The sequence below is a fragment of the Cynocephalus volans genome, chromosome 1, assembly GCF_027409185.1.
Source record: "Cynocephalus volans isolate mCynVol1 chromosome 1, mCynVol1.pri, whole genome shotgun sequence".
Taxonomy (NCBI): Eukaryota; Metazoa; Chordata; class Mammalia; order Dermoptera; family Cynocephalidae; genus Cynocephalus; species Cynocephalus volans.
The window spans coordinates 295,012,718-295,031,812 of record NC_084460.1 but is presented as its reverse complement, the minus strand read 5'-3'; the positions used below and the strand labels follow the sequence as shown (position 1 = coordinate 295,031,812).

General features: G+C 48.0%; 1 protein-coding gene across 1 annotated transcript in view; it reads right to left on the bottom strand.

Moving 5' to 3' along the window:
* Positions 1-19,095, bottom strand: part of INPP5D (inositol polyphosphate-5-phosphatase D) — a 145,893-nt gene that overhangs the window by 122,545 nt on the left and 4,253 nt on the right. The window contains exon 2 of the mRNA XM_063086843.1: positions 10,475-10,538. Within this exon, the coding sequence (XP_062942913.1) occupies positions 10,475-10,538 (64 nt within the window). The remainder of the gene's footprint in view (positions 1-10,474; positions 10,539-19,095) is intronic.

The following is a 19,095-nucleotide window of genomic DNA, read 5'->3' as shown; positions in this document are numbered from 1 at the left end:
GCAAATATATATTGAGCACCTACTGTGTGCCAGGCACTCTTCTAGGTGCTGCAGATACAGTGGTGAGTGAGAGAGACAAGGTCTTGGCGCTCATGGGTCTTCCATTCTCGTGGTGGAAACGGATAATGAATGAGTCAATAAACATTGTCATGGCGGGATAGTGCCTCCCCACCCCACCCACAAGACGTTCATGTTGTAACCCCCAGACCCTGTGGGTATGTTATGTTACACGGCATGGGGGAAGTAAGGTGACTAATGCACTGACCCTGAGATGGGGAGATGAGTCTGAATTACTCAGGTGCTCCCTATTATTCACAAGGGTCCTCATAAGGGAAAGGGGGGCAGAGAGTAAGACCTTAGAAATGGCATCATGAGAAATCCCTGACCAGCCATTGCTGGCTTTGGAGATGGAGGGAGAGCCCACATGCCAAGGAATGCAGGTGGCCCCTAGAAACTGGAAAAGGCAAGAAAAAGGATTCAGCCCTGGAGCCTCCAGAAAGAGCACAGCCCTGCCAACATCTTGGTTTTAGCTCAGTGAGAGACATTTTAGACTTCTGGCCTCCAGAACTACAAGACAGTGAATCTGTGTTGTTTTAAACCACTAAGTTTGGGGAAATTTTTTACAGCAGCAATAGAAAACAAATACCATTGCAGATACCAATAAGGGTTATTAAGAAAAATAAAATAGGAGGCTAATGGAGAATGACTGTGGGGGCAGGGCATGATTTAGATGGGGAGATCTGGGTAAGCGCCCCCCAGGAGTGATGTTGGGGCAGTCAGCCACATGGTGACCTGGGGGGACAGTCCTAGGCACAGGGCAGGGCAAGTAGAAAATCCCGGGGCAGGAAGGAGCTCAGTGTCGGTGGGAGACACCAGCTCCTCAAAGCCCTCCTGGGAGGAGAGAGCCATTCTTGTGCTTGGCTTCCCAAGCAGCCAGTGGTACCTTCCTTGCAGACTTCTGAGTAACCTTCAGTCTCCTTGTCTGAATGTCTGATTTCTCTCTCTAAAGGCTGGGACTCTGTCCTCGAGTTCTGTCCTTGTCTCCGTGTGAGGTGCTGAGACCTCTTCTTAGGGTCTTAATAGTATACGTTTGCCAGAGACATTTGGATTTTGGAAAATATATTTGTATTAGTCCATTTTGTGTTGCTATAACAGAATACCTGAGACTGGGTAATTTGTAGAGAACAGAGGTTCATTTGGCTCACGATTCTGGGAGCTGCATCTGGCACAGGCGTCAGGCTGCTTCTACTCATGGTGGCAGGCAGCAGAGCAGCGGGCAGGTGCAAGATCACATAGGGAGAGGAAGCAAGAGAGGGAGAGAGGCCTTGCGGGGCTCCTTTTAACAACCAGCTCTTGTGGGAACTAATAGAGCAAGAGCTCACTCCCTGCCCCCAGGAGGGCATTAATCTCTTCACGAGGGATCCAACCCCCATGACCCAAACACTTCCCAACACTGCCACATTGGGGATTAGATTTCAACATGAGCGCGTGACAAATGTATCCAAACTATATCAACATTTTTCCATGCACGATTTCAGAACCTTTCCCGCCAGTCATGAGGGAGCATAAATACGGCGAAGACAGGGGTGGTCACTCTGACGGCATCAGCATCCCAGGATTTCTTAATGTGGACAGTCAGGGAGAGCTGAAATGAAGGGAATTTGGGAACTCAGTACTCCCTCATGGCAAATCCCTTTGTACAAATCACTAACTGATCACCTACTAATTAGTTCAATACTGGGGGAGAAATTTGGATTTTTCTACTCTAGGATTACTCAAAATGAAGTATACCTCTGCCAGGAAAAGGGGGGTTTAAGGTTGACTTCAAAGCCAGTTCAATGGGGCCTTTCATTTAATTAATGGCCGTGAATCCCTGTCCTGTGCCAGGCTCTGGTGCAGACATGGAGCAAACGAGACCTCCCCCCTCCCCCGCTGCCCCAGTTCTCGAGGCACCCACTACCCTCCGGGGGAGACAGACAGACAGACACAGGGCCAACTGCCCACCACAGGGTGAGGCCATGGTCGCAGGAAGAGGGGGACGGTCTGGGCAGTGCAGAAGAGGGAGTGGCCTTCCCAGACGATGTTTTGGAGGGATTAATTGGGTCATTCATTTCCTGTCATTTCAGGGGAGCTCCTTTCACCGTAGGATTTTCCTGAGACATCTCTACTTCAAGATACATGAATCAGGGTTCAGGGGGTCATCTTGAAAACTGCTTGTCATTGGTCTCCAGACTGAACATCCCATGAAAGAGGGACTGTGTCTATGAGATTGACTGTGGTACCCCCAGTTCCCAACTAACATTTGCAGAATGAATGAATGAATGAATGAGTGAATGCATGCATGCACACATGCATGAACATGTGCATAAACGGGCTTGGGGTGTCTCTCAGCCAAGGCAGCACACACGGCTGTAACACTAACTGGACTCAGCTTTAAAGTAGGATTGTTTGCGGCCTCATTTCAAGGAGAATGGCTCAAATACTGCAGAACTCTCACTGGTCCCATAGCTTTGGTGGCTGGGGAAACAAAGGCCAGTGGCCCAAAGGTGGCAGCAGCGTCAGGCTCCGTGTGATGCTCACCTTCCAGCCCGGGACCCCAGGCTGAGGGCCACCTCGACAGCTGAGAGCCCAGCCAAGGAAGCCGAGGGTGCCCTGGCTCTGTGAGCCCTGGTACGGAGGGTCAAATAACATCTCTATTCTGTCACTTACTGGTTTTATGAACCCAGCAAACAGTGTTATTCCAGCTGAGCCTTGTTTCCTTGAATTAAAATGGGAGTAATAATAATAATAATGATAAACCATGGCTCAATAAACGGGAGCGATGTGAAAGAGGAGATGAGCAAGGCTGCAGGTGGCGGTGACGGGACTCTCCCTCTCTCACTGCTGTCCAGGGGGACCCCACCTCCAGCCCTAGCCCTTAGCCCTGCCTCTGTCTTCCCCAGTTGTTCAAAGCACAGGACAATCCCAGGTCTCAGAGGGTCCCGACACGAGATCACAGGGATCACAGGGACCGAGAGGTGCTCTTCCTTTCTTCTGCTCCTGGGCCAGGATCCAGGACCACTCGGATTCCTGGCCACTCAGCCTCCTCTCCAAGTCCACCTGGACGGTCCTGCTGCCAGACCTAGGACTCCTGAGCCTTTTGTGTCCCCGAGTCTCAACACTTTCTCCCTCCCAGACCCCGGTGTCCCCAGCCCTTGGCCTGTCACAGGACTGGACTTCTGCCTGGGTAACTACCTTGGTGGTGGTTAGCTGACTGGTCTCTGCGCTTCTCTCCTCGCCTGCTTGTCGTTTTAAAATAGTCACTCAGTGAGTCACGTGTCCTGCCCTGAGCTGTGTGCTTTACATACATGATCTCCTTTAGTCCTCAAAACCTCCACAGGAGACAAGAACTGCTGTTATCACTATTTCTGACAAGGAAACAGAGGCTGGAGAGAATAACCAGCTTCCCCGAGGCAACTAGGACACGGCCCCAAAGACCCGGGGAAAACACAGCTGCAGGAACTGGGGATACCTCCTGGGAAGCATCCGCAACCTCACATGGATGTCAAGGGCCTTTCTCACCCACCAGTGACAACCCACAAGCAGACAAGGAGAAAGATGAACAGACGACAGGACCGGTTAAGCAGGAAGATCACCTGGGCAAGGGAGGCTGAACCAACGTGAAAAACTCAGTGCTGAAACTGAAACCCACACTGGAGGAGTTACAGCAAAATGGAACCTGCAGGAAGGAGAACTTTCCCGGAATGCAGAGGAGATTGACCAAGGCGTGAGGAACAGGTGTGATAAGTCGACGGACACAGTGGACACTGTGGAGGCCCGATTTAACTGCAGCGAGGGCAAAACACATGGTAATTTTAAGTAAAACCTGTCTGTGGCTCTTTCTATTAATTCTGGGTGGCAGCAGAATTCATTCATTTAGTAAATATTTATGGAGCACCCACCACATGCTGGCAACAGTTCTAGGATATACAACCAACCAACCAATCAATCAATCAATCAAGTGGCACAAAGAAAATAAAGGAGGGTAAGGGGTTAAAGAGCGACAGGTGGAGGGTGGTGTGGTATTTTGACAGAGTGGTCGAGTGAGGCCTCGCAGAAAGATGAGGCCTTTTCTTAGGGGAAAGACCCCCTTCCGTTTGGTAAAACTTTAAGTGGCCTCTTGCATATACGAAGGTTAGACCCAGAACCTAGTACTGAAAGGTGACGTGAGATGAAAATTAAACCATTGTGCAATAAGCAAATAATCAAGATGCCTTCCCAAGGCATGGAGATTGCTAAAGTATTGTTTGGTTTTTGTGCTTTTTTGGCTAGAGCTGCAGAAAGGGATATTGAGCTCAAGGATGTTTGACATGAAAACAAATCATTAGAAATGTCTGGGATGGGGCAGGAGTGAGTCCCGGCAACATGGCACAGGCCGTGGCTAAAGAGGTGAGAGTCACGTACTACTAGTGCCTAATCATGGCCTGTGTGCTTTTGGTGCAATGAAACTTAATATTCATTTTAAAATTTTCTGCTTTGGAATTCTGCTAGGATAGCCCAAACCTGTGTATGTTAGGATACTTTTAGTTGCAAGTAACAGAAAACCTAACTCAACTACTTCAACAAAAAAGGAATTACTTATCTCACAAAACAGGAAGTCTAGAGGCAGGGAGGCTCCCGGGCTGGTTAATTCCGTTCAGCTAATTCAATGGCATCATTGAGGACCCAGGTTCATTTCATCTTTCTGCCCTGCCATCTGTAGGCTGGCCTCACTCTCCAGCCATGTTTCCTCATGGGTGCAAGATGGCAGCAGCAGCCCCAGCCATCACATCCTATGACAGCTACCAAAGGTAGAAAGGGGGCGATTTCTTGTGTTTGTTTCTAAGACAGACAGACATTTACTAGAAGCCCCACAGAACACTTCCCTTCATGTTTCATGGGTTACAATTGTATCTTATTTTCTGGTCTAAACCCATCTACTACAAGTTACAAGCTGGTGCCAGCCCTGTGCTGCTTTGGGTAACAAAGAGAGGAAACAGGCTCACGATCTGGGGCAAGGTGAACCAGAAGGCTCTGGAACATGGAGAAGCAGGGACAAGATGGTCCAGGGGATATGGAGAAAATAAAGACAGTCATTTAGAGGTAGAGAAGACAAATAGCATGGAGACTGTTTCCAGAATCCTCTGAAACACTTGGGAAAAGTTTAGACATCCTGCAGCCACATGGGGGAGGAGGGGGTTTGCTTGGTCGTGAGGACACACGTGCCCCAGAAGTCTAGAAAATGAGGGAGACTTGGCTTTTTTGGGTTCTGAGAAAGAAACCAGAAGAGCTGGAATAAAAACTTACACAAAGACCACACAGAAGAAAAGTCTTTTGAGTCAAGGAAAGACCCAAATTAGCAAAGCGGACAAGCTGAACACATCCCTGGCACTACCAGTGAGTGGGAAATGACAAGGGAGAAAGGAATTCCCGCCAGCTCCAAAGTGGGAAGAGACAGAGAAGGAACTGGTTCTCTCCACTGGAACCAGTGCAACTTTGGCCTTGGATTTTGTACTTGGGACCATTTGCAATCCTAAATTCCTGACGGAACACCACCTCCATATATTGTTGAGGGGACACTTGGTTCCAAGTATTTTACATCCATCAAATTCCCTTTTGAATATGCAGGCAACTGCAAGATGCTTTGAGATATTCAGAGGCTGGGGAAATAGACCTGTCCATGCTGTGCAGTAGACAAAAAAATAAAATTAAATTCAAAAACCAAAAGGCAGCCTTCTAGAACATAGCAGTCACAGCATAAAGGGACCCTTCAACCACTGTGGACCCCCACGGGGCCCGCTGTCCTGGTGTGGCCAGAGACCCCCAGCAAGGAGGTCCGGGGACCCCAGCAAGGTGGCCTGGGGCCCTGCTGGCTTCTGTCGCCAGAGCCTTTTCTGCTCCCTCTCATTGCACAACTTCAGGAAGTGTGTGTTAGAGCCACATCCTTCGCCCGGCGGCTCAGACGGAATCTTTACTTCACTCGGTGACCACTCAGAACAATAACAGCTGCCACCCGCTTCCTGAGCTTAATAACAATGGCTCAGCCGTTTACCCTCCCGGACACTGGTGACGGAACAGTGTTTAGAAAGTTGTTTTGTTTTCCATCTCCAAAGGCTGCGCTGACCAGAGCGACGTGCCAGCCACCATCGGGGACCAGGAACTGGAGTCATGAGTCTCTCATCATTAGAACTCACTCAAATGGCCCGAGCCACTGGCTTTTTCTTCCAAATCAGGAAAGAATAACGAAAGAGCCTATAAGGCAGGTCTTTTCTAGCTCTCTCTTCATCTCACCGTGCTCCCATCTTGACTTAAACAATCAGTATCCTCAAGAACAGGCAGGAAGTTCACAGACGTGACAGGGGATTATGAGTGTTTTGTATTTTCTGCTTGATCGTCTTGGCAGGAAGGATGTCAGAGAGCAAGAAAGGCTAAGGACTGTAGGACGGAGCCGAGGGGCCCGTCTACTTCAGTTGTGGCACCGGGTTTGGGGTGGCCATTCACGTGTCACGTCAGAAGGCTGCCCACAAGCCCTGTGGCCTCCCTTTGGTGGCACTGGAGCTGGCCCGTCAGGACGGCTGCAGTGCCACGGACTCTTCCTCACTGTCCCAGGGAGGAGGGTCATTTCCAAATGCAGCAGCACCTCACAGCTCATTCTGGCGTCAGCAGCTCAAGACAGCCCTGCTTGCTTCCCTTAGGGGACAGTCACTTCCCTTAGGGTACAGTCGCTTCCCTTAGGGGACAGTCGCTTCCCTTTCTGCGGCCGGAGAGGCATCTGGGCTGGGTGAGAAACCTGCGCTCTTGATGTGGGAAACTCGCTCCGAGCCCGCCCACCCTCGAGGACCAGCGAGCAGGCTCCAGTCCAGAAGGTTCTCAGGGTGTGAGGGTCACAGCAGCTATTGAACAACTGCCTAATTTCACAAGCTACGAGGGTCACCGAAGACACGGCGGTCCACAGCCCGAGAAGCAGAGCTGGGGGAGGCTGATCTCCACAAAATGTGCCCCCCTTCCCCGCCACCCCAGGGCTCTGCCTAGAATCTTCCAGCACACCTTCTGGCTCCCTTCCCTCTCCACCCCCTTCTCTGCTGTCTCTTTGCGCCAGGAGGCATGTGTGTGATCCCCACTTTCCAGCGCAGCTCCTTGGCAGTCCTTGCCCAGGGCTACATGGCTGGTGAAATCTGGACTTGAACCCAGCTCCCAGCTGGGAACGGAGGACTCTGCTTTAGTGCCGGGCACCTCACTGACTGACCACGTGGGCCAAATGCCATTTATGATCAGGTATCACCTACGACTGTGCGAAAGACAAGACCCAAGCTTCTTGAGAGGCCACACTGCCTGCCTCTCCCCACCCCTCCAGGCAGAGTCCTAGGCCCACCCTTCCCTGGGGATTCCAACACCCAGCCAGGTCTCTGGAAACACGTTCTGGGGTAGAAGGAAGAAGGCTTGGCTGGGGAGGTCTGCAGACCTGCACGGGAGCTTCAACTTCTGCGGGTCTTAGCAACATTCATATTTAAAACAGGGAGCCAGATGAAGTTAGTGTGCATCCTTCCCTCCCATCCCTGATTTTATGTAAGTCTGTGAAAGGTACAGCAAGAGAAAAAGTCCCCGAGTGTCAGGGTCACTCCCCTCCAACATGGGACTCTCATGGCCATGACTTGTGGATGGACTTCATGAAGTTGCTCTGCAAGGAACCAAGATGGGGTGGCTCTCTGGTTTTGACAGAGATGGGAGTCCCAGCAAGAAGAGCTAAGGTAATTAAGATAAGAAAGCAATTAAAGTCTTTTGGTGCTTTACTTGGAAATGTTTCAGGCCACATTCTTATTTTGGGGAGCTTCATATTTGGGTGGCACCAGACTCAGGTATAAGGAATGAGTTATTTAGAAACTGTGGCTAAGCTCAGAAAAGAGGGTGAGGTTTTGTCTCAACATGAAAAGAGGAACTCGAGTTAAAATAAGCAGCAATCGATAACTGCCGAAGCTTCCTCAGAAGATCTCTGACTTTGCTTAATCGGGCGTGAGCTTTAACTTGCTCCTCAGTAGACATCTACTCTCATTTATTTTAGCAGGTGACTTTTTATAGGAAGGCGCATCCTTAAGGGTGGAAACTCCCTCAGACTCCGTAGGCCCACAGCCGTCTTTACCTTGGTTACCTGCTGTCAGCTACCAAAGAGGTCGCAGGCCCTGTGCTGGGGTTGGGAGAAGATATGTCCAGCAGGCCTCCACCCCTTCTGTGAACATTGCCTGCCCCTTGCCCTGGCTGGGGGGGGGGGCCTTAGCTAGCCACACTCTGCCCACATCTCCCAGTGGTGGGCAGGCACCTGCTGCAAGACAGTCAAGTCATACACAGACTGGTGGCCCCTGAGTGGCCCATGCAGAGAAAGCTGTTGAGGGCCGAGTCAATCAGATTCCCCTGGAGACTGGGAACTGAGAAGTGAGCCTGCTGGCAGGGGAAGAGCAGGCCAGGAGAGCAGCTGAACTCGCGGTGCAGGGCCCAGCTCTGCTGCTTCTGGCCCAGTGAACTTCTGCATATCTCAAAAAGGCTGTCCGCCCTTCCATGAGTCAGCCAGAGCCAGCCTCTGCTCCATGCAACCCCCAAAGGCCAAGGCGACCCCAGATTTCGAAGCTGCTGTGGGACGTGCAGCAATTCATGGGGTCACAGGAAGCCACAGCAGCGCAAGCAAGGAGATGTGAGGAGAACAGACTCCAGGCACAGTTTACACATTTATAAGCCGTGGTACTGGCTCTGCACAAGAAGCCACAAGGTCGCGTCTTTTCCAGTCATACTCAAAGTTTTCTTCACTTTGAAGGAATAGAAGAAACCACAAGGGGAAAAAAGATCAAAAGCATTGACCAACTTTTAACTTAAGAGAGTTTAGGCTCCTCTCAGTAAACTCCCTATCGAGGATGCCAGCCCTTCCAGGAAAGCTCACACAGTCCTAGACTTGGAAAAAAATTGTAGAGGCCATGAAGGCCAGACGCCTGTCCCATGCAGGCCTCCCCCCGGCTGGCCATGTCCCCAACAGGCAAGGAGTCCACATTGGAGACAAACATTCCCATGACAAATAGCTGCCAAGTCCTTGAAAGGACGGTCTTATGACAGATGTGCCAACACCTGCTCCTGGTGGCATCTACCAAGGACCAGGCCAAGACATGGTCACCCCAGGCCAGCTACAAACCTTCCAATGGATACGCTTTAGATCCTGGTGTGGAAGCGCAGGTGGGAAGGACGGAGAAGCCTGCCCTCCCTCGGGTGGGGTGGGCTTTCTGCTTGAGCCCACACGCGCATCTTCCACAGAAGCCCTGCAGCAGACAGACCCAGCCTCCGCCAACGCAGCTCCAGGACCACCTGGGCTGGTTCAAGGGTCTCACTCTCTGAACCAAGTGGCTCCTTGAGGCGATTCCTTTGATCCCCAGAAATAGTCTCCCCGCGAGGCATTGGGCTCAACACAGTCTCTCCCTCTTGACATTTTTCCTGTGGTTTTTGCCCCTGGGAACTGCCCGTTGTCCTGCCCTTGAGTCCAGCTCTGTGTCAACTACTGCATCCAAGTTTTGCACAAAATGAATCATTTCTTTCAAGTTTTGGAAGCCAGTGATTGGGCCCTCCCTCTCCCCTCCCACTTCCACTTTCTTTTCAACTAAACCCCACAGACCCGTCCCTGCTCCTCCATGAATGGCGTCCAAACCCTTGTCTAGCCCGGCTGCTCTGTTCAGGACATGGGTACCCTTTCTCGTTGCTGCGCCTCTTACCATGGTCCCCGAGGACTGAGCATCTCACACACACACACCATCTCCTTGAGACCCTCCCCTCCTTTGATTTTATCTTAATGCAGCCAGATAAAAATAGCTTCTGGCTTCCACATCACACAGTTGTCACACTCTGTGGTATTTGTCACACGAACCGTGCTTAGGGTGGTCTTCCCAGGCATGGATTGGTTGAGCTGATTTTTCTTTTTAAAATTTAACTGCAAGTTTTGCATGTTTAGATTTCACGTGGTGAAATCAGGTGCTGCGAACAACAGCTTTGGACAGAACAGAGCTCTACAAACTGAGATGAAGCATTCTGTGCTAATCCTCTGGGCCATCTTCTAGCCCCTCAGATAATTCACTCTGCTCTCCTGCAAGTTCACCCTCTGCTCTCCCTCCTGGACAACTTCCTGTCATTCATTCGAGGGATTGGAAGAAAGTCAGAGACCAAGCCGCAGCCTCTTCATCCCCCTTCACCACAGCCAATGACACAGATCACTCTGATGCCTACTCCTCATGTCATGGCGCAGGGTCACTTCAGAGGATCACAGATAACCTGCTAAGCCATCCCGTGGACTTTTGGGAGAAAGACAGGCTCAGACAGTCCTTCAGGCCTCAGCTACTTGGGGCAGGAGCTTTCTTCTTCCTCTTTTTCACTTTCTCTGCCAGGATAGGCCCAAGTCAAGTTCTGATTTCTGGGTTTATAAAGGACCTACCTGAACAGTGAATTTATCATCTTCATTGGGCAGAATTCTGTAAGTGTAAACACAATTCCGATACCTGAAATAGATCAAAGACTTCATTAGAACCTAGGCAGGAAAATCCATTTTTCTTATAACAGAAAAGACAAGAGCCCCCAACACAGCTCAAGGAATCTGGGCACAAAACCTCTAGATTTCGGAGCTGGTGGTTCTCTGAGTAGGTGATGAGCCCTGGTGACCAGCTGTCCTGTGGAGAGCAATGCTGCTTGCCTACCCTCCCCCCAGCACTCAAAGAGCGCTAGGAAAATGCGGTGGGGACATCTGGGCTCGGACACCTGACTAACATCAGTACTTGACAGTTATGGGGTCTGATCTAGGGCGTCCACCATCTGGAAGGGCTTCCTCACCCTCTTGGCTGTCATGTTGGTCAAGAGAATGGAGCAGGTGGGTGCGTTTGAGGAAGGAATAGAGCTCTCGTGGGGCTGAGCAGGGCAGGGTCATGGCGAATAGACACGAGGCACAGCCACGGAGCGACCATGGGGCCATGGCAAGGCTTATGGGTGCCTCGTCCTTGCTGCACCCCCTGCCACCCCCCACAAAGAGTCCACCCCTTGGACACTTTGCCCCATGGGCCTGTTCCACCAGAGGTAGGCCACCAACCTTCAGAGACCTGGATTTGCCCCAACAGTGGGTGAGTGAGCCTTGGGGTTGTTTCTAATGAAGAAGTGGTAGGAACCCCAGATTCTCTTCTTTCTAGAAGTTCTACCTTCCTTTGGCTCAGGGATCTGCACTGTGAGGAGGAGGGGTGGCTACTTTTTACTTTCCTAAACCCTCTGAGAGAAAGGGGGAGCTGTCAAGTCTGAGCACCCTGGGAGAGGTGGGTCCCTCCGAGCCTGGTCCCACAGGCTGGGGAGTTTGGGGAAATGCTATTTGAATCTTATACTCTTACTTAAAGCTGCTGCTGTGTTCTCTCACCCACCCTGGTCTCCCCCATTTCCTCCACCTGGGATTCTTAAGAACGTTGAAGACTCGCCCACCCCTGGAGAACCCCCAGGGGTTCAGGGCCAGCTGGGCCATCAAACAAGCTTCACTGGAGAAGCTTCGCTCACTCCTCCCATGGGCCAGGCGCTCCACAAAGCACTTAGATGTGTTATTGTTTAACTCGACTTGAAAAATTATACACCAGTTGAAAAAAATTAAAGCCATGCAGAAAGATATAAAACGAAAAACATCTCCTTCCCCCATCCTGTGAGCCCCACTTCTTAGATTTTCTACTCCTATTTGTAAATCATTCCAGAACTTTTAAACATGCACACAAGCTTATCTATGCACGTCTTTCAAAATTTTGAAATGCAAATATCATACTATATACCTTGTTCTGAAATTTTTTTTCACCCAAAATAAATATATACATATGGACATACTATATATCTTAGAGGTCTTCCCAAGTCAACTGAGAGCTGGTCTCTCATTCTCACCACGTCGTCCACTGTATTTGATCAGACCTTGATGATGGACAGTTATGTTCAGCTTTTTGCTGTGATAAACAAGGCTGCTGTGAACATCTCTGTTCCTGCCTCTTTATATACATGGGTGAATTGGTAGTTTTTGATTTCCCATCAGTAAAATGGGGATAATAACAACACAACCTCTACCTGCTGTGTAGGTGAAGTGAGTTTATGTATGAAAAGCCTTTAGAACAGGGCCTGGCACACACTGAACCCTACGTCTGCTGACATTTGTTAGTGACTGTGGATAAATCGCTAGAAAGAGACAGCTGGGCTAAAAGACACGAACACTTGGTGTTTTGATGGAGACTGACTACCTACCACCTCCCAAGGAGCCCGGGCCATTTTCTCCTCCTAACCGGATGTGCAAGCGTCCGTGCCCCACACCCTGCCAACCGGCCATTATCAGATTTTTTAGTGTTTGCAAATCTGAGAGGTAAAAGAAAAATGATACTTTGCTTTAATTTACCTCTCTTTCTGAGAAAAGTTCAACATGTTCTCACGTTTAGTTTCTTGTATTTCATTTTCCTGTGAATCCCTTTCATGTCTTGGGCTCCTCGGTTCTTTTGTAACATCTTTCATTTTTTTACCGTGTAAGACTTTGACACATGCTACAATATAATTTGGAGTTACTTGCTTTTAACAGTGTTTATTGTTGTTTTCTTTTTAGCTATGTAGAAGCTTTACAATTTTATGAGGCCAGTTTTACAAACTTTTATTTTATGGCTTTTGAATCAATGAATGCTTAAAGAAAATTTGGGGTAAGGTTTTGGGTAATTTCACTTCCACACGTCTCTTCATTTCACGCAGGAGAGCCTCTGTTCCTTTTTTCCTTCCATCGTTTTAGTTCCCACCTTCCCACTCCCTGTCCTATCTCCAGAGCCTCAATGGATACCACAATCATCTTGTATTAGAAATAGCAAGGATGAATCTCTAGTCGAGTGTCACCTCACCTACCAGACATGTCGCTGGGACACAGAGAACCACCCACAACCTGCCTCAACCATCACCCCATCACTCCCAGCCTCCAGCCCCTTTGTAGAGCCTGCCAGACAAATGCCAAGGGCAGCTCACCCTGCTAAGCTCTTATCTTTCAACACTCTGTTCTCGGGACACTTCCTCTTGCAGATATGCAAATGAGGTGAGGGTGAGAACGGTCTCTCATTTGGCTGAGGCCAGCTAATTTATGGAGGAGCTCCAGCAGGCCCAGAACATCAGCTTGTTGACAGAAAGAAAAAACACAGAGTCACTAAGAAAGACGGAGGCAGCCACACAGAACAGGAAGGCCCCTGTAGTTTAACCAAGTGGCAAGCCTTTATGGCTTTTTCAATGTTCTAGAAACATTGAAACAAAGAAGCATCTCCGTATTTCTAAAACAGATCAGGATTCAAAAGCTAGTACAACAGGAGGGGAAGATACATTTCCCTTAGAAGGTAACATCTCAGCAGATATTAATGACCTGTCATTGCCCATGCATAGGCTGGATGCTGTCCCTGGGGCTGACTCAGTTTAGATCTTCAGGGGAAAACAAACACAGAGCATCACCACCACCATCACCCCTGACGCACACAACCCACTGGAGAACAGCAGTTCCAAACTGCACACCATGGGATGGCAGGGGCTCTGCAGGGAGGTGAAAGAGGCCGGCCACTTGGCCTCCCCAACCCACCAGCTGCACTTCTTTCTGGTCTTACATGCACACGCATACACATGCACGTGCACACACACAACACACAATGCCTACATGTGTTTGCACATAACATATACATATACACACAATGCACATGTGTATACACAAAAATACATGAGCACACACACATGCACATGTATGTGTATGCATACAACATATATAAACACACATACACCCACACAAAAATCTTACATGCAAAATGTTTAAAGCAAAGATTCCACAACCAAACCGTGTTTAACAACCACTGCACTAGAACATAATCCGGACAATGTATTCATTGTTCTTTGGGGGCGATGGGTCCCACCCAGTCCCTTACCAGCTCATTGTGGTGATTTGGTAATAATTTGCAGTGCTAACACTGGCTCTCAATTGAGACTCCTCTTGTGACTGGGTCTCATTTCAGGATAATCGCCTCTGGAATATTCCCCATTAGAGATCCAGTTTGGGGTAGCACTGGGCCCAACAGTACTTCCTTCTGCTACCAAATGAGATGGTTCCATTCTCAAATGAAGGGGGCTTAGAGCAAATTTCCCATGTGACCCCGACAGGTGCTGGGTGATGACAGGTGCCTGCCCTGTGCTGGGCATGGAGGAAAAGAGGCGGGACGGTGCCTCCTGGGGAAAGGGTGCTCCCGAGTCCACCCTGAGGTTGTACAAGAAGTTTTACTCTAATGTGAGAGGATAAGCCAATGGATCCTTTCAGATCAAGAGTACTATTTCCATGTGACTACTCCTGGCCAAATAAACACTGACGACCAAGCCTTTCCCATGGTGAGTCCCACAGAGAGAGACAGAGAAATCAAACTCTAGAATTCGAGAAGCTCATCGGTGTTTCTGTCTTGCTCTGCTGATGTGCTTACTATGCTCCTGTAATTGTTTTCAAATCCGTTCGTAACTCCTGCTGCATATCACTCCTAATTTCTAACGTTCTTCGTATGTATTTTTTCTCTTTCTAGGTTAAGCATGGCAGCCTTCTGGACAAGATGGGGGGAGAACAGAGGCTGGAAACTCTACATTCAAAAAAACCACTTGGACCAAATAGAAATAAGAGAAAATGTACATCAGCCCCGGGAAGCAAGGGTGTTCACCATTTACCATCCCAAACCTTGAGAACCCCAGCCAGAGAGAACACTAAAATTGATGAATTAAAGGAGGTCATTTGTTGCTAGCTTGGGCACCTCCAGAAGAGAGGAAGCAAAGATGTCGGTATGAGACCCCCAATGCAACGAGTTATGAAATCTGAATAAGAATTATAAGTATTTGGAAAGTAGACCAAAAAAATGATCATAATTTGTAGATGACATGTCCATCGAGAAAATCTAAGAAAAGCAATATGAAATGGTAACCGTAGGGGAAAAGATATCATTCAAAACAGTAACAAGGAAGGGGGAAGAGGAGGAAGGGAGGAATTGGTAAATGAAAAATGATTGCACTGTATGATGTTGAATGCACTAATTATCCTGACTTGAGCATCACATATTGTACACAGGTAATGACAATCAACTCTGTACCCCACAAAATGGCAATCAACTATGTTACAACTAAAAAGAAAAAAGTACCCTAAAATTTAAAATCATCAGTAGTAATCATAATGAGAAATATGCAGGATCTATATGAAGAAACTTATAAAATTTGAAATAAGACAGACAGCCATATTTATTGTGAAAAAGACTGAATATTACGAAAATGTCAATTTTCACAAGTTATATTGTGGATTTCATGCAATTCCAATAAAGGCCCTAATAGTTTTTTCCAACTGGGCAAGATTATTATCTCTCTCTCTCTCTCTCTTTTTTTTTCTTTTGGTGGCTGGCTGGCCTAGGGATCTAAACCCTTGACCTTGGTGTTATAACACCATGCTTTAACCAACTGAGCTAACCAACGAGCCCTAAGATTACTATCTGGTTCACCTGAAAGAATACTTGACAAGTATAGATATGAAAATCTTAAAATAAAATATTTTATAAAATTGTGGTAATGCATTTGGTATGCTATTGGAAAAGCAGACATGCATGCAACTGGGTGAACAAGCAAGAAAGAGATATATAAGACTCAATATATGATAAAAGAGGAATCACAAAGGGAAAAGGAATAAATTATTCAGGAAGAGGTTTTAGGAAAGATGGTTACTTGAGAAAAATACAGATAAGTCTATATCTTATACCATTCATTAAATTAAGTCCATTGAGATTAAAGGGTTCAATGTAAAACGAAAACAAAACAACAAAAAATTCATAACCACCTGCTCCATTTGTTTCTGCCAAGCACTGTGCTAAACACGTGATACACATTCTGCCTTTAATCCACCCAACACCACTACGACATCGGTATTTTCTCATCTGAAAACCAAGGCCCAGTGGAATTTCTAATTAAATGGGAAAATACTAGAAAGCTCAGAATACATTATATGTATATATATATAATATGTACACATAAACTAGAGATTATATAGTGTGGAGAGAGAGAGAGAGAGAGAGAGAGAGAATGACAGGCTACCCCAGTAAATTAACAATGTTTCTATTAGTTTCTCAGTGATTGGGTGCTTGTTTGTCTGCTTTATACTTTGTACTCTTTGGGCTTTATACTTAGTACCATTTTTTAAAAGAAAGAACGCCGCACTGTCAATCAGAAGATCTATTTCTTCCTGCACCGCGCTGGTGGCTGCCCCACCCAGCACACCTCTCTTCTCTGGAGAGCAGGCTCCTGGCTACCACGTGAAGGCAATGCACCCGCTGACCTTTTGGGGACCAGCTCTGCATGTTATTTACAGGAAGTCATTGGGCCCCAACTGTTTGGGTCCTGGTACTTGTTCCCAGGATGTTTTTCTAATTTGTGGAGACACAGGGAGTGTGAACTGAGCAGAGGGAGAGACAAGGAGTCTGGCCCCCCATGTGTCACAAGCTGGTTCTTGCCAGGTTAATGAGGTTAACCCTCTCCTCACACAGGGCAGAGGCTGCTGCAGCTAGCTGTCAACCCTGAGCCCCATCTCTTTCCAGCTTCTTCAGTCCCCTCAGCATGTCCCTCCTAAACTGGAACTAGAATTCTGTGGTCTTCAGATGGCCTGCATTTCTTCTTGACTGCATGTTCATTCTACATGGTTTCATTTGGTTCTCTCTTGCGTCCGTGCCTGCACCTCTCCTCCTCAGGCTCCAAGGCGCTCAGCCCTGGCCCAGCAGCTTAGGGCCACTTGTGCGTCATTCAGGTCCCCTTCCTGCCTCAATCTCTTTGAGCGCTTCCTCTGAGGAGGCCCCAGATGACAGCTCAGTGTCTCCCGGAGGCCTCCAGGAAGTTCCAGAAGTGACACCCTGCCACCGTTCTCCTTTCTCCTTCTGTTGTGGAATTTTCTTCACAGATGGGCCCTATACTTCCCTGCTTCTGAGATATCACTACTCACTTTTTAGCTCATAAAAAATAATAGCCGGCATTATTTTTATATATGCAGAGCATTCACTGGGTGCATACCATGTGCCCAGCCTTGGGCTGTACACGCTGCCCACATCCTCCCATCTCACCCTCTCAATAACCCAATGGCAGCCACAGAAAGGCAAATAACCCAATTTTTAAAATGTGCAAAGGATCTGAATAGACATTTCTCCAAATAAGATATACAAATGGCCAATAAGCTTGTGAAGATGTTGAACATCAGAAGTCATTAGGGAAATGTAAATTTAAACCATAATACGATGTCGCTTCACCCAGTAGGATGGCTAGAATCAAAAAGATAGGTAACAACTAGAGTTGGGGAGGATGTGGAAAAATTGGAACCCTCTTACACTGCTGGTGAGCATGTAACATGGTGCAGCAGCCCAGAAAGATAGCTTAGCAGTTTTTCAAATGTTAAACATAAAATTACCATTTGACTCAGCAATTCCATTCCTAGGTATATAACCAAGACTGTTGAAAACGTGTGTCCACACAAAAAGTTGTACATGATGTTCACAGCAGCATTGTTTATAATGGCCAAAAAGTGGAAAAAATGCAAATGTCCATCAACTGACAAATGGATAAGCAAAATGTCGTATATCCATACACATTAACTGTATGGATATGTGTGTGGATATAGCCACAAAAAGGAACGATTCATGCTACTGTGTGATGACCCTTGAAAGCGTTATGCTAAGTGAAAAAATCCAGACACCAAAAGCCACATATTATATAATGCCATATATATAAAATGCTCAGAACAAGCAGGTCCTTAGAGACAGAAAGTAGAACAGTTGTTGCTGGTGGGGAGGGGAAAAGGAAATAGGGAGCGATTGCTAATGGGTACAGAGTTTCTTTATGAGGTATTGAGAATGTTCTGGAATTAGATAGTGGTGTTGGTTGCAGAACATCGTGAATGTACTAAAAACCACTAAATTGTGCACTATAAGAAAGATGATTTTACAGTGTGTGAATTATACCTCAAATAAAAAAAAAGTACCTAACCCAATGAGCAGTCGTCCTCCTCATTTCACCAGTGAGGGTGCTGGGTTGGCACAGGGAGGCTAGCGTCTTACAAATGCTAGAACATCAGGTCTAGCCAACTACAGAGACTTGCTCCTAAGGACTTCACAACTTAGCATGAATTAGGGAGAGCGGGGCAAGGAGAAGGGCCCGGGCAGGAGGCCACATCTCACCACAGTTCGTGCCCCAGGGAGATGGGACCCTCCAAAGCAGAAGTGCTGCTGTCTGTGCACAGGTGAATTTAACCTATCAGGTAGGCAGGCATCGAAACACACCAAAGCCAGAGCCTACCCTGGATCTGGCAGCATTGTTCTGGGGTGTGAGGCATGGGCCTAGAAAACCTGGAGAGACTCAGTTTTAGCACGGTTGTTCTGAGTCACTTCACACAGAAGGTACACTTAATGAGTTAAATGCATAGGCCTTCATGGGCACATCACTCTCTCCTGGTCTTGCACACAGAAAGAAAACCCAGGAGAGTTATCTCAGACAAAGCCCATTGGTCTGTTTTCTTTTGTAAACCAGATAACAGGGGCCTGTGGGCCTCCAGCTCTGCTACTGTCTATGCAGCATTTTTCCCACTTACTGTTGATACCAGATATGAAAAACTGTGCCTCATTGCTCTTGCACAAAAATAATTAACGACCCGTGTGAACTTGACTGCCACGTTGAAAGGGGATTGGAGGAAAGGACATGAGAGCATCCCCGCTCACACCACTGTAAATGGCTTATACCTCTGTGGACAGTTCTGCCCTCCCAAGCCCCTTCTCTGTGGCTCCATCACCAGGGGCCCCTCTCCAGGCCTTTGCCCCCCTGCCCCACACACACCCTGCCTCGCCGGCTCCTCTCTCTTTCTTTCCCCCCAAGAAAGCATGCATGTAAGTCCTGGCCCTGCTGTTTGCTAGTCTTGTAAAAGCAGCATGCTCCATAACCTCCCCGTGCCTCAGTTTCCCCCATCTGTAAAGATTCTCGTTTTCCCCATCTGACCTTCCTCTG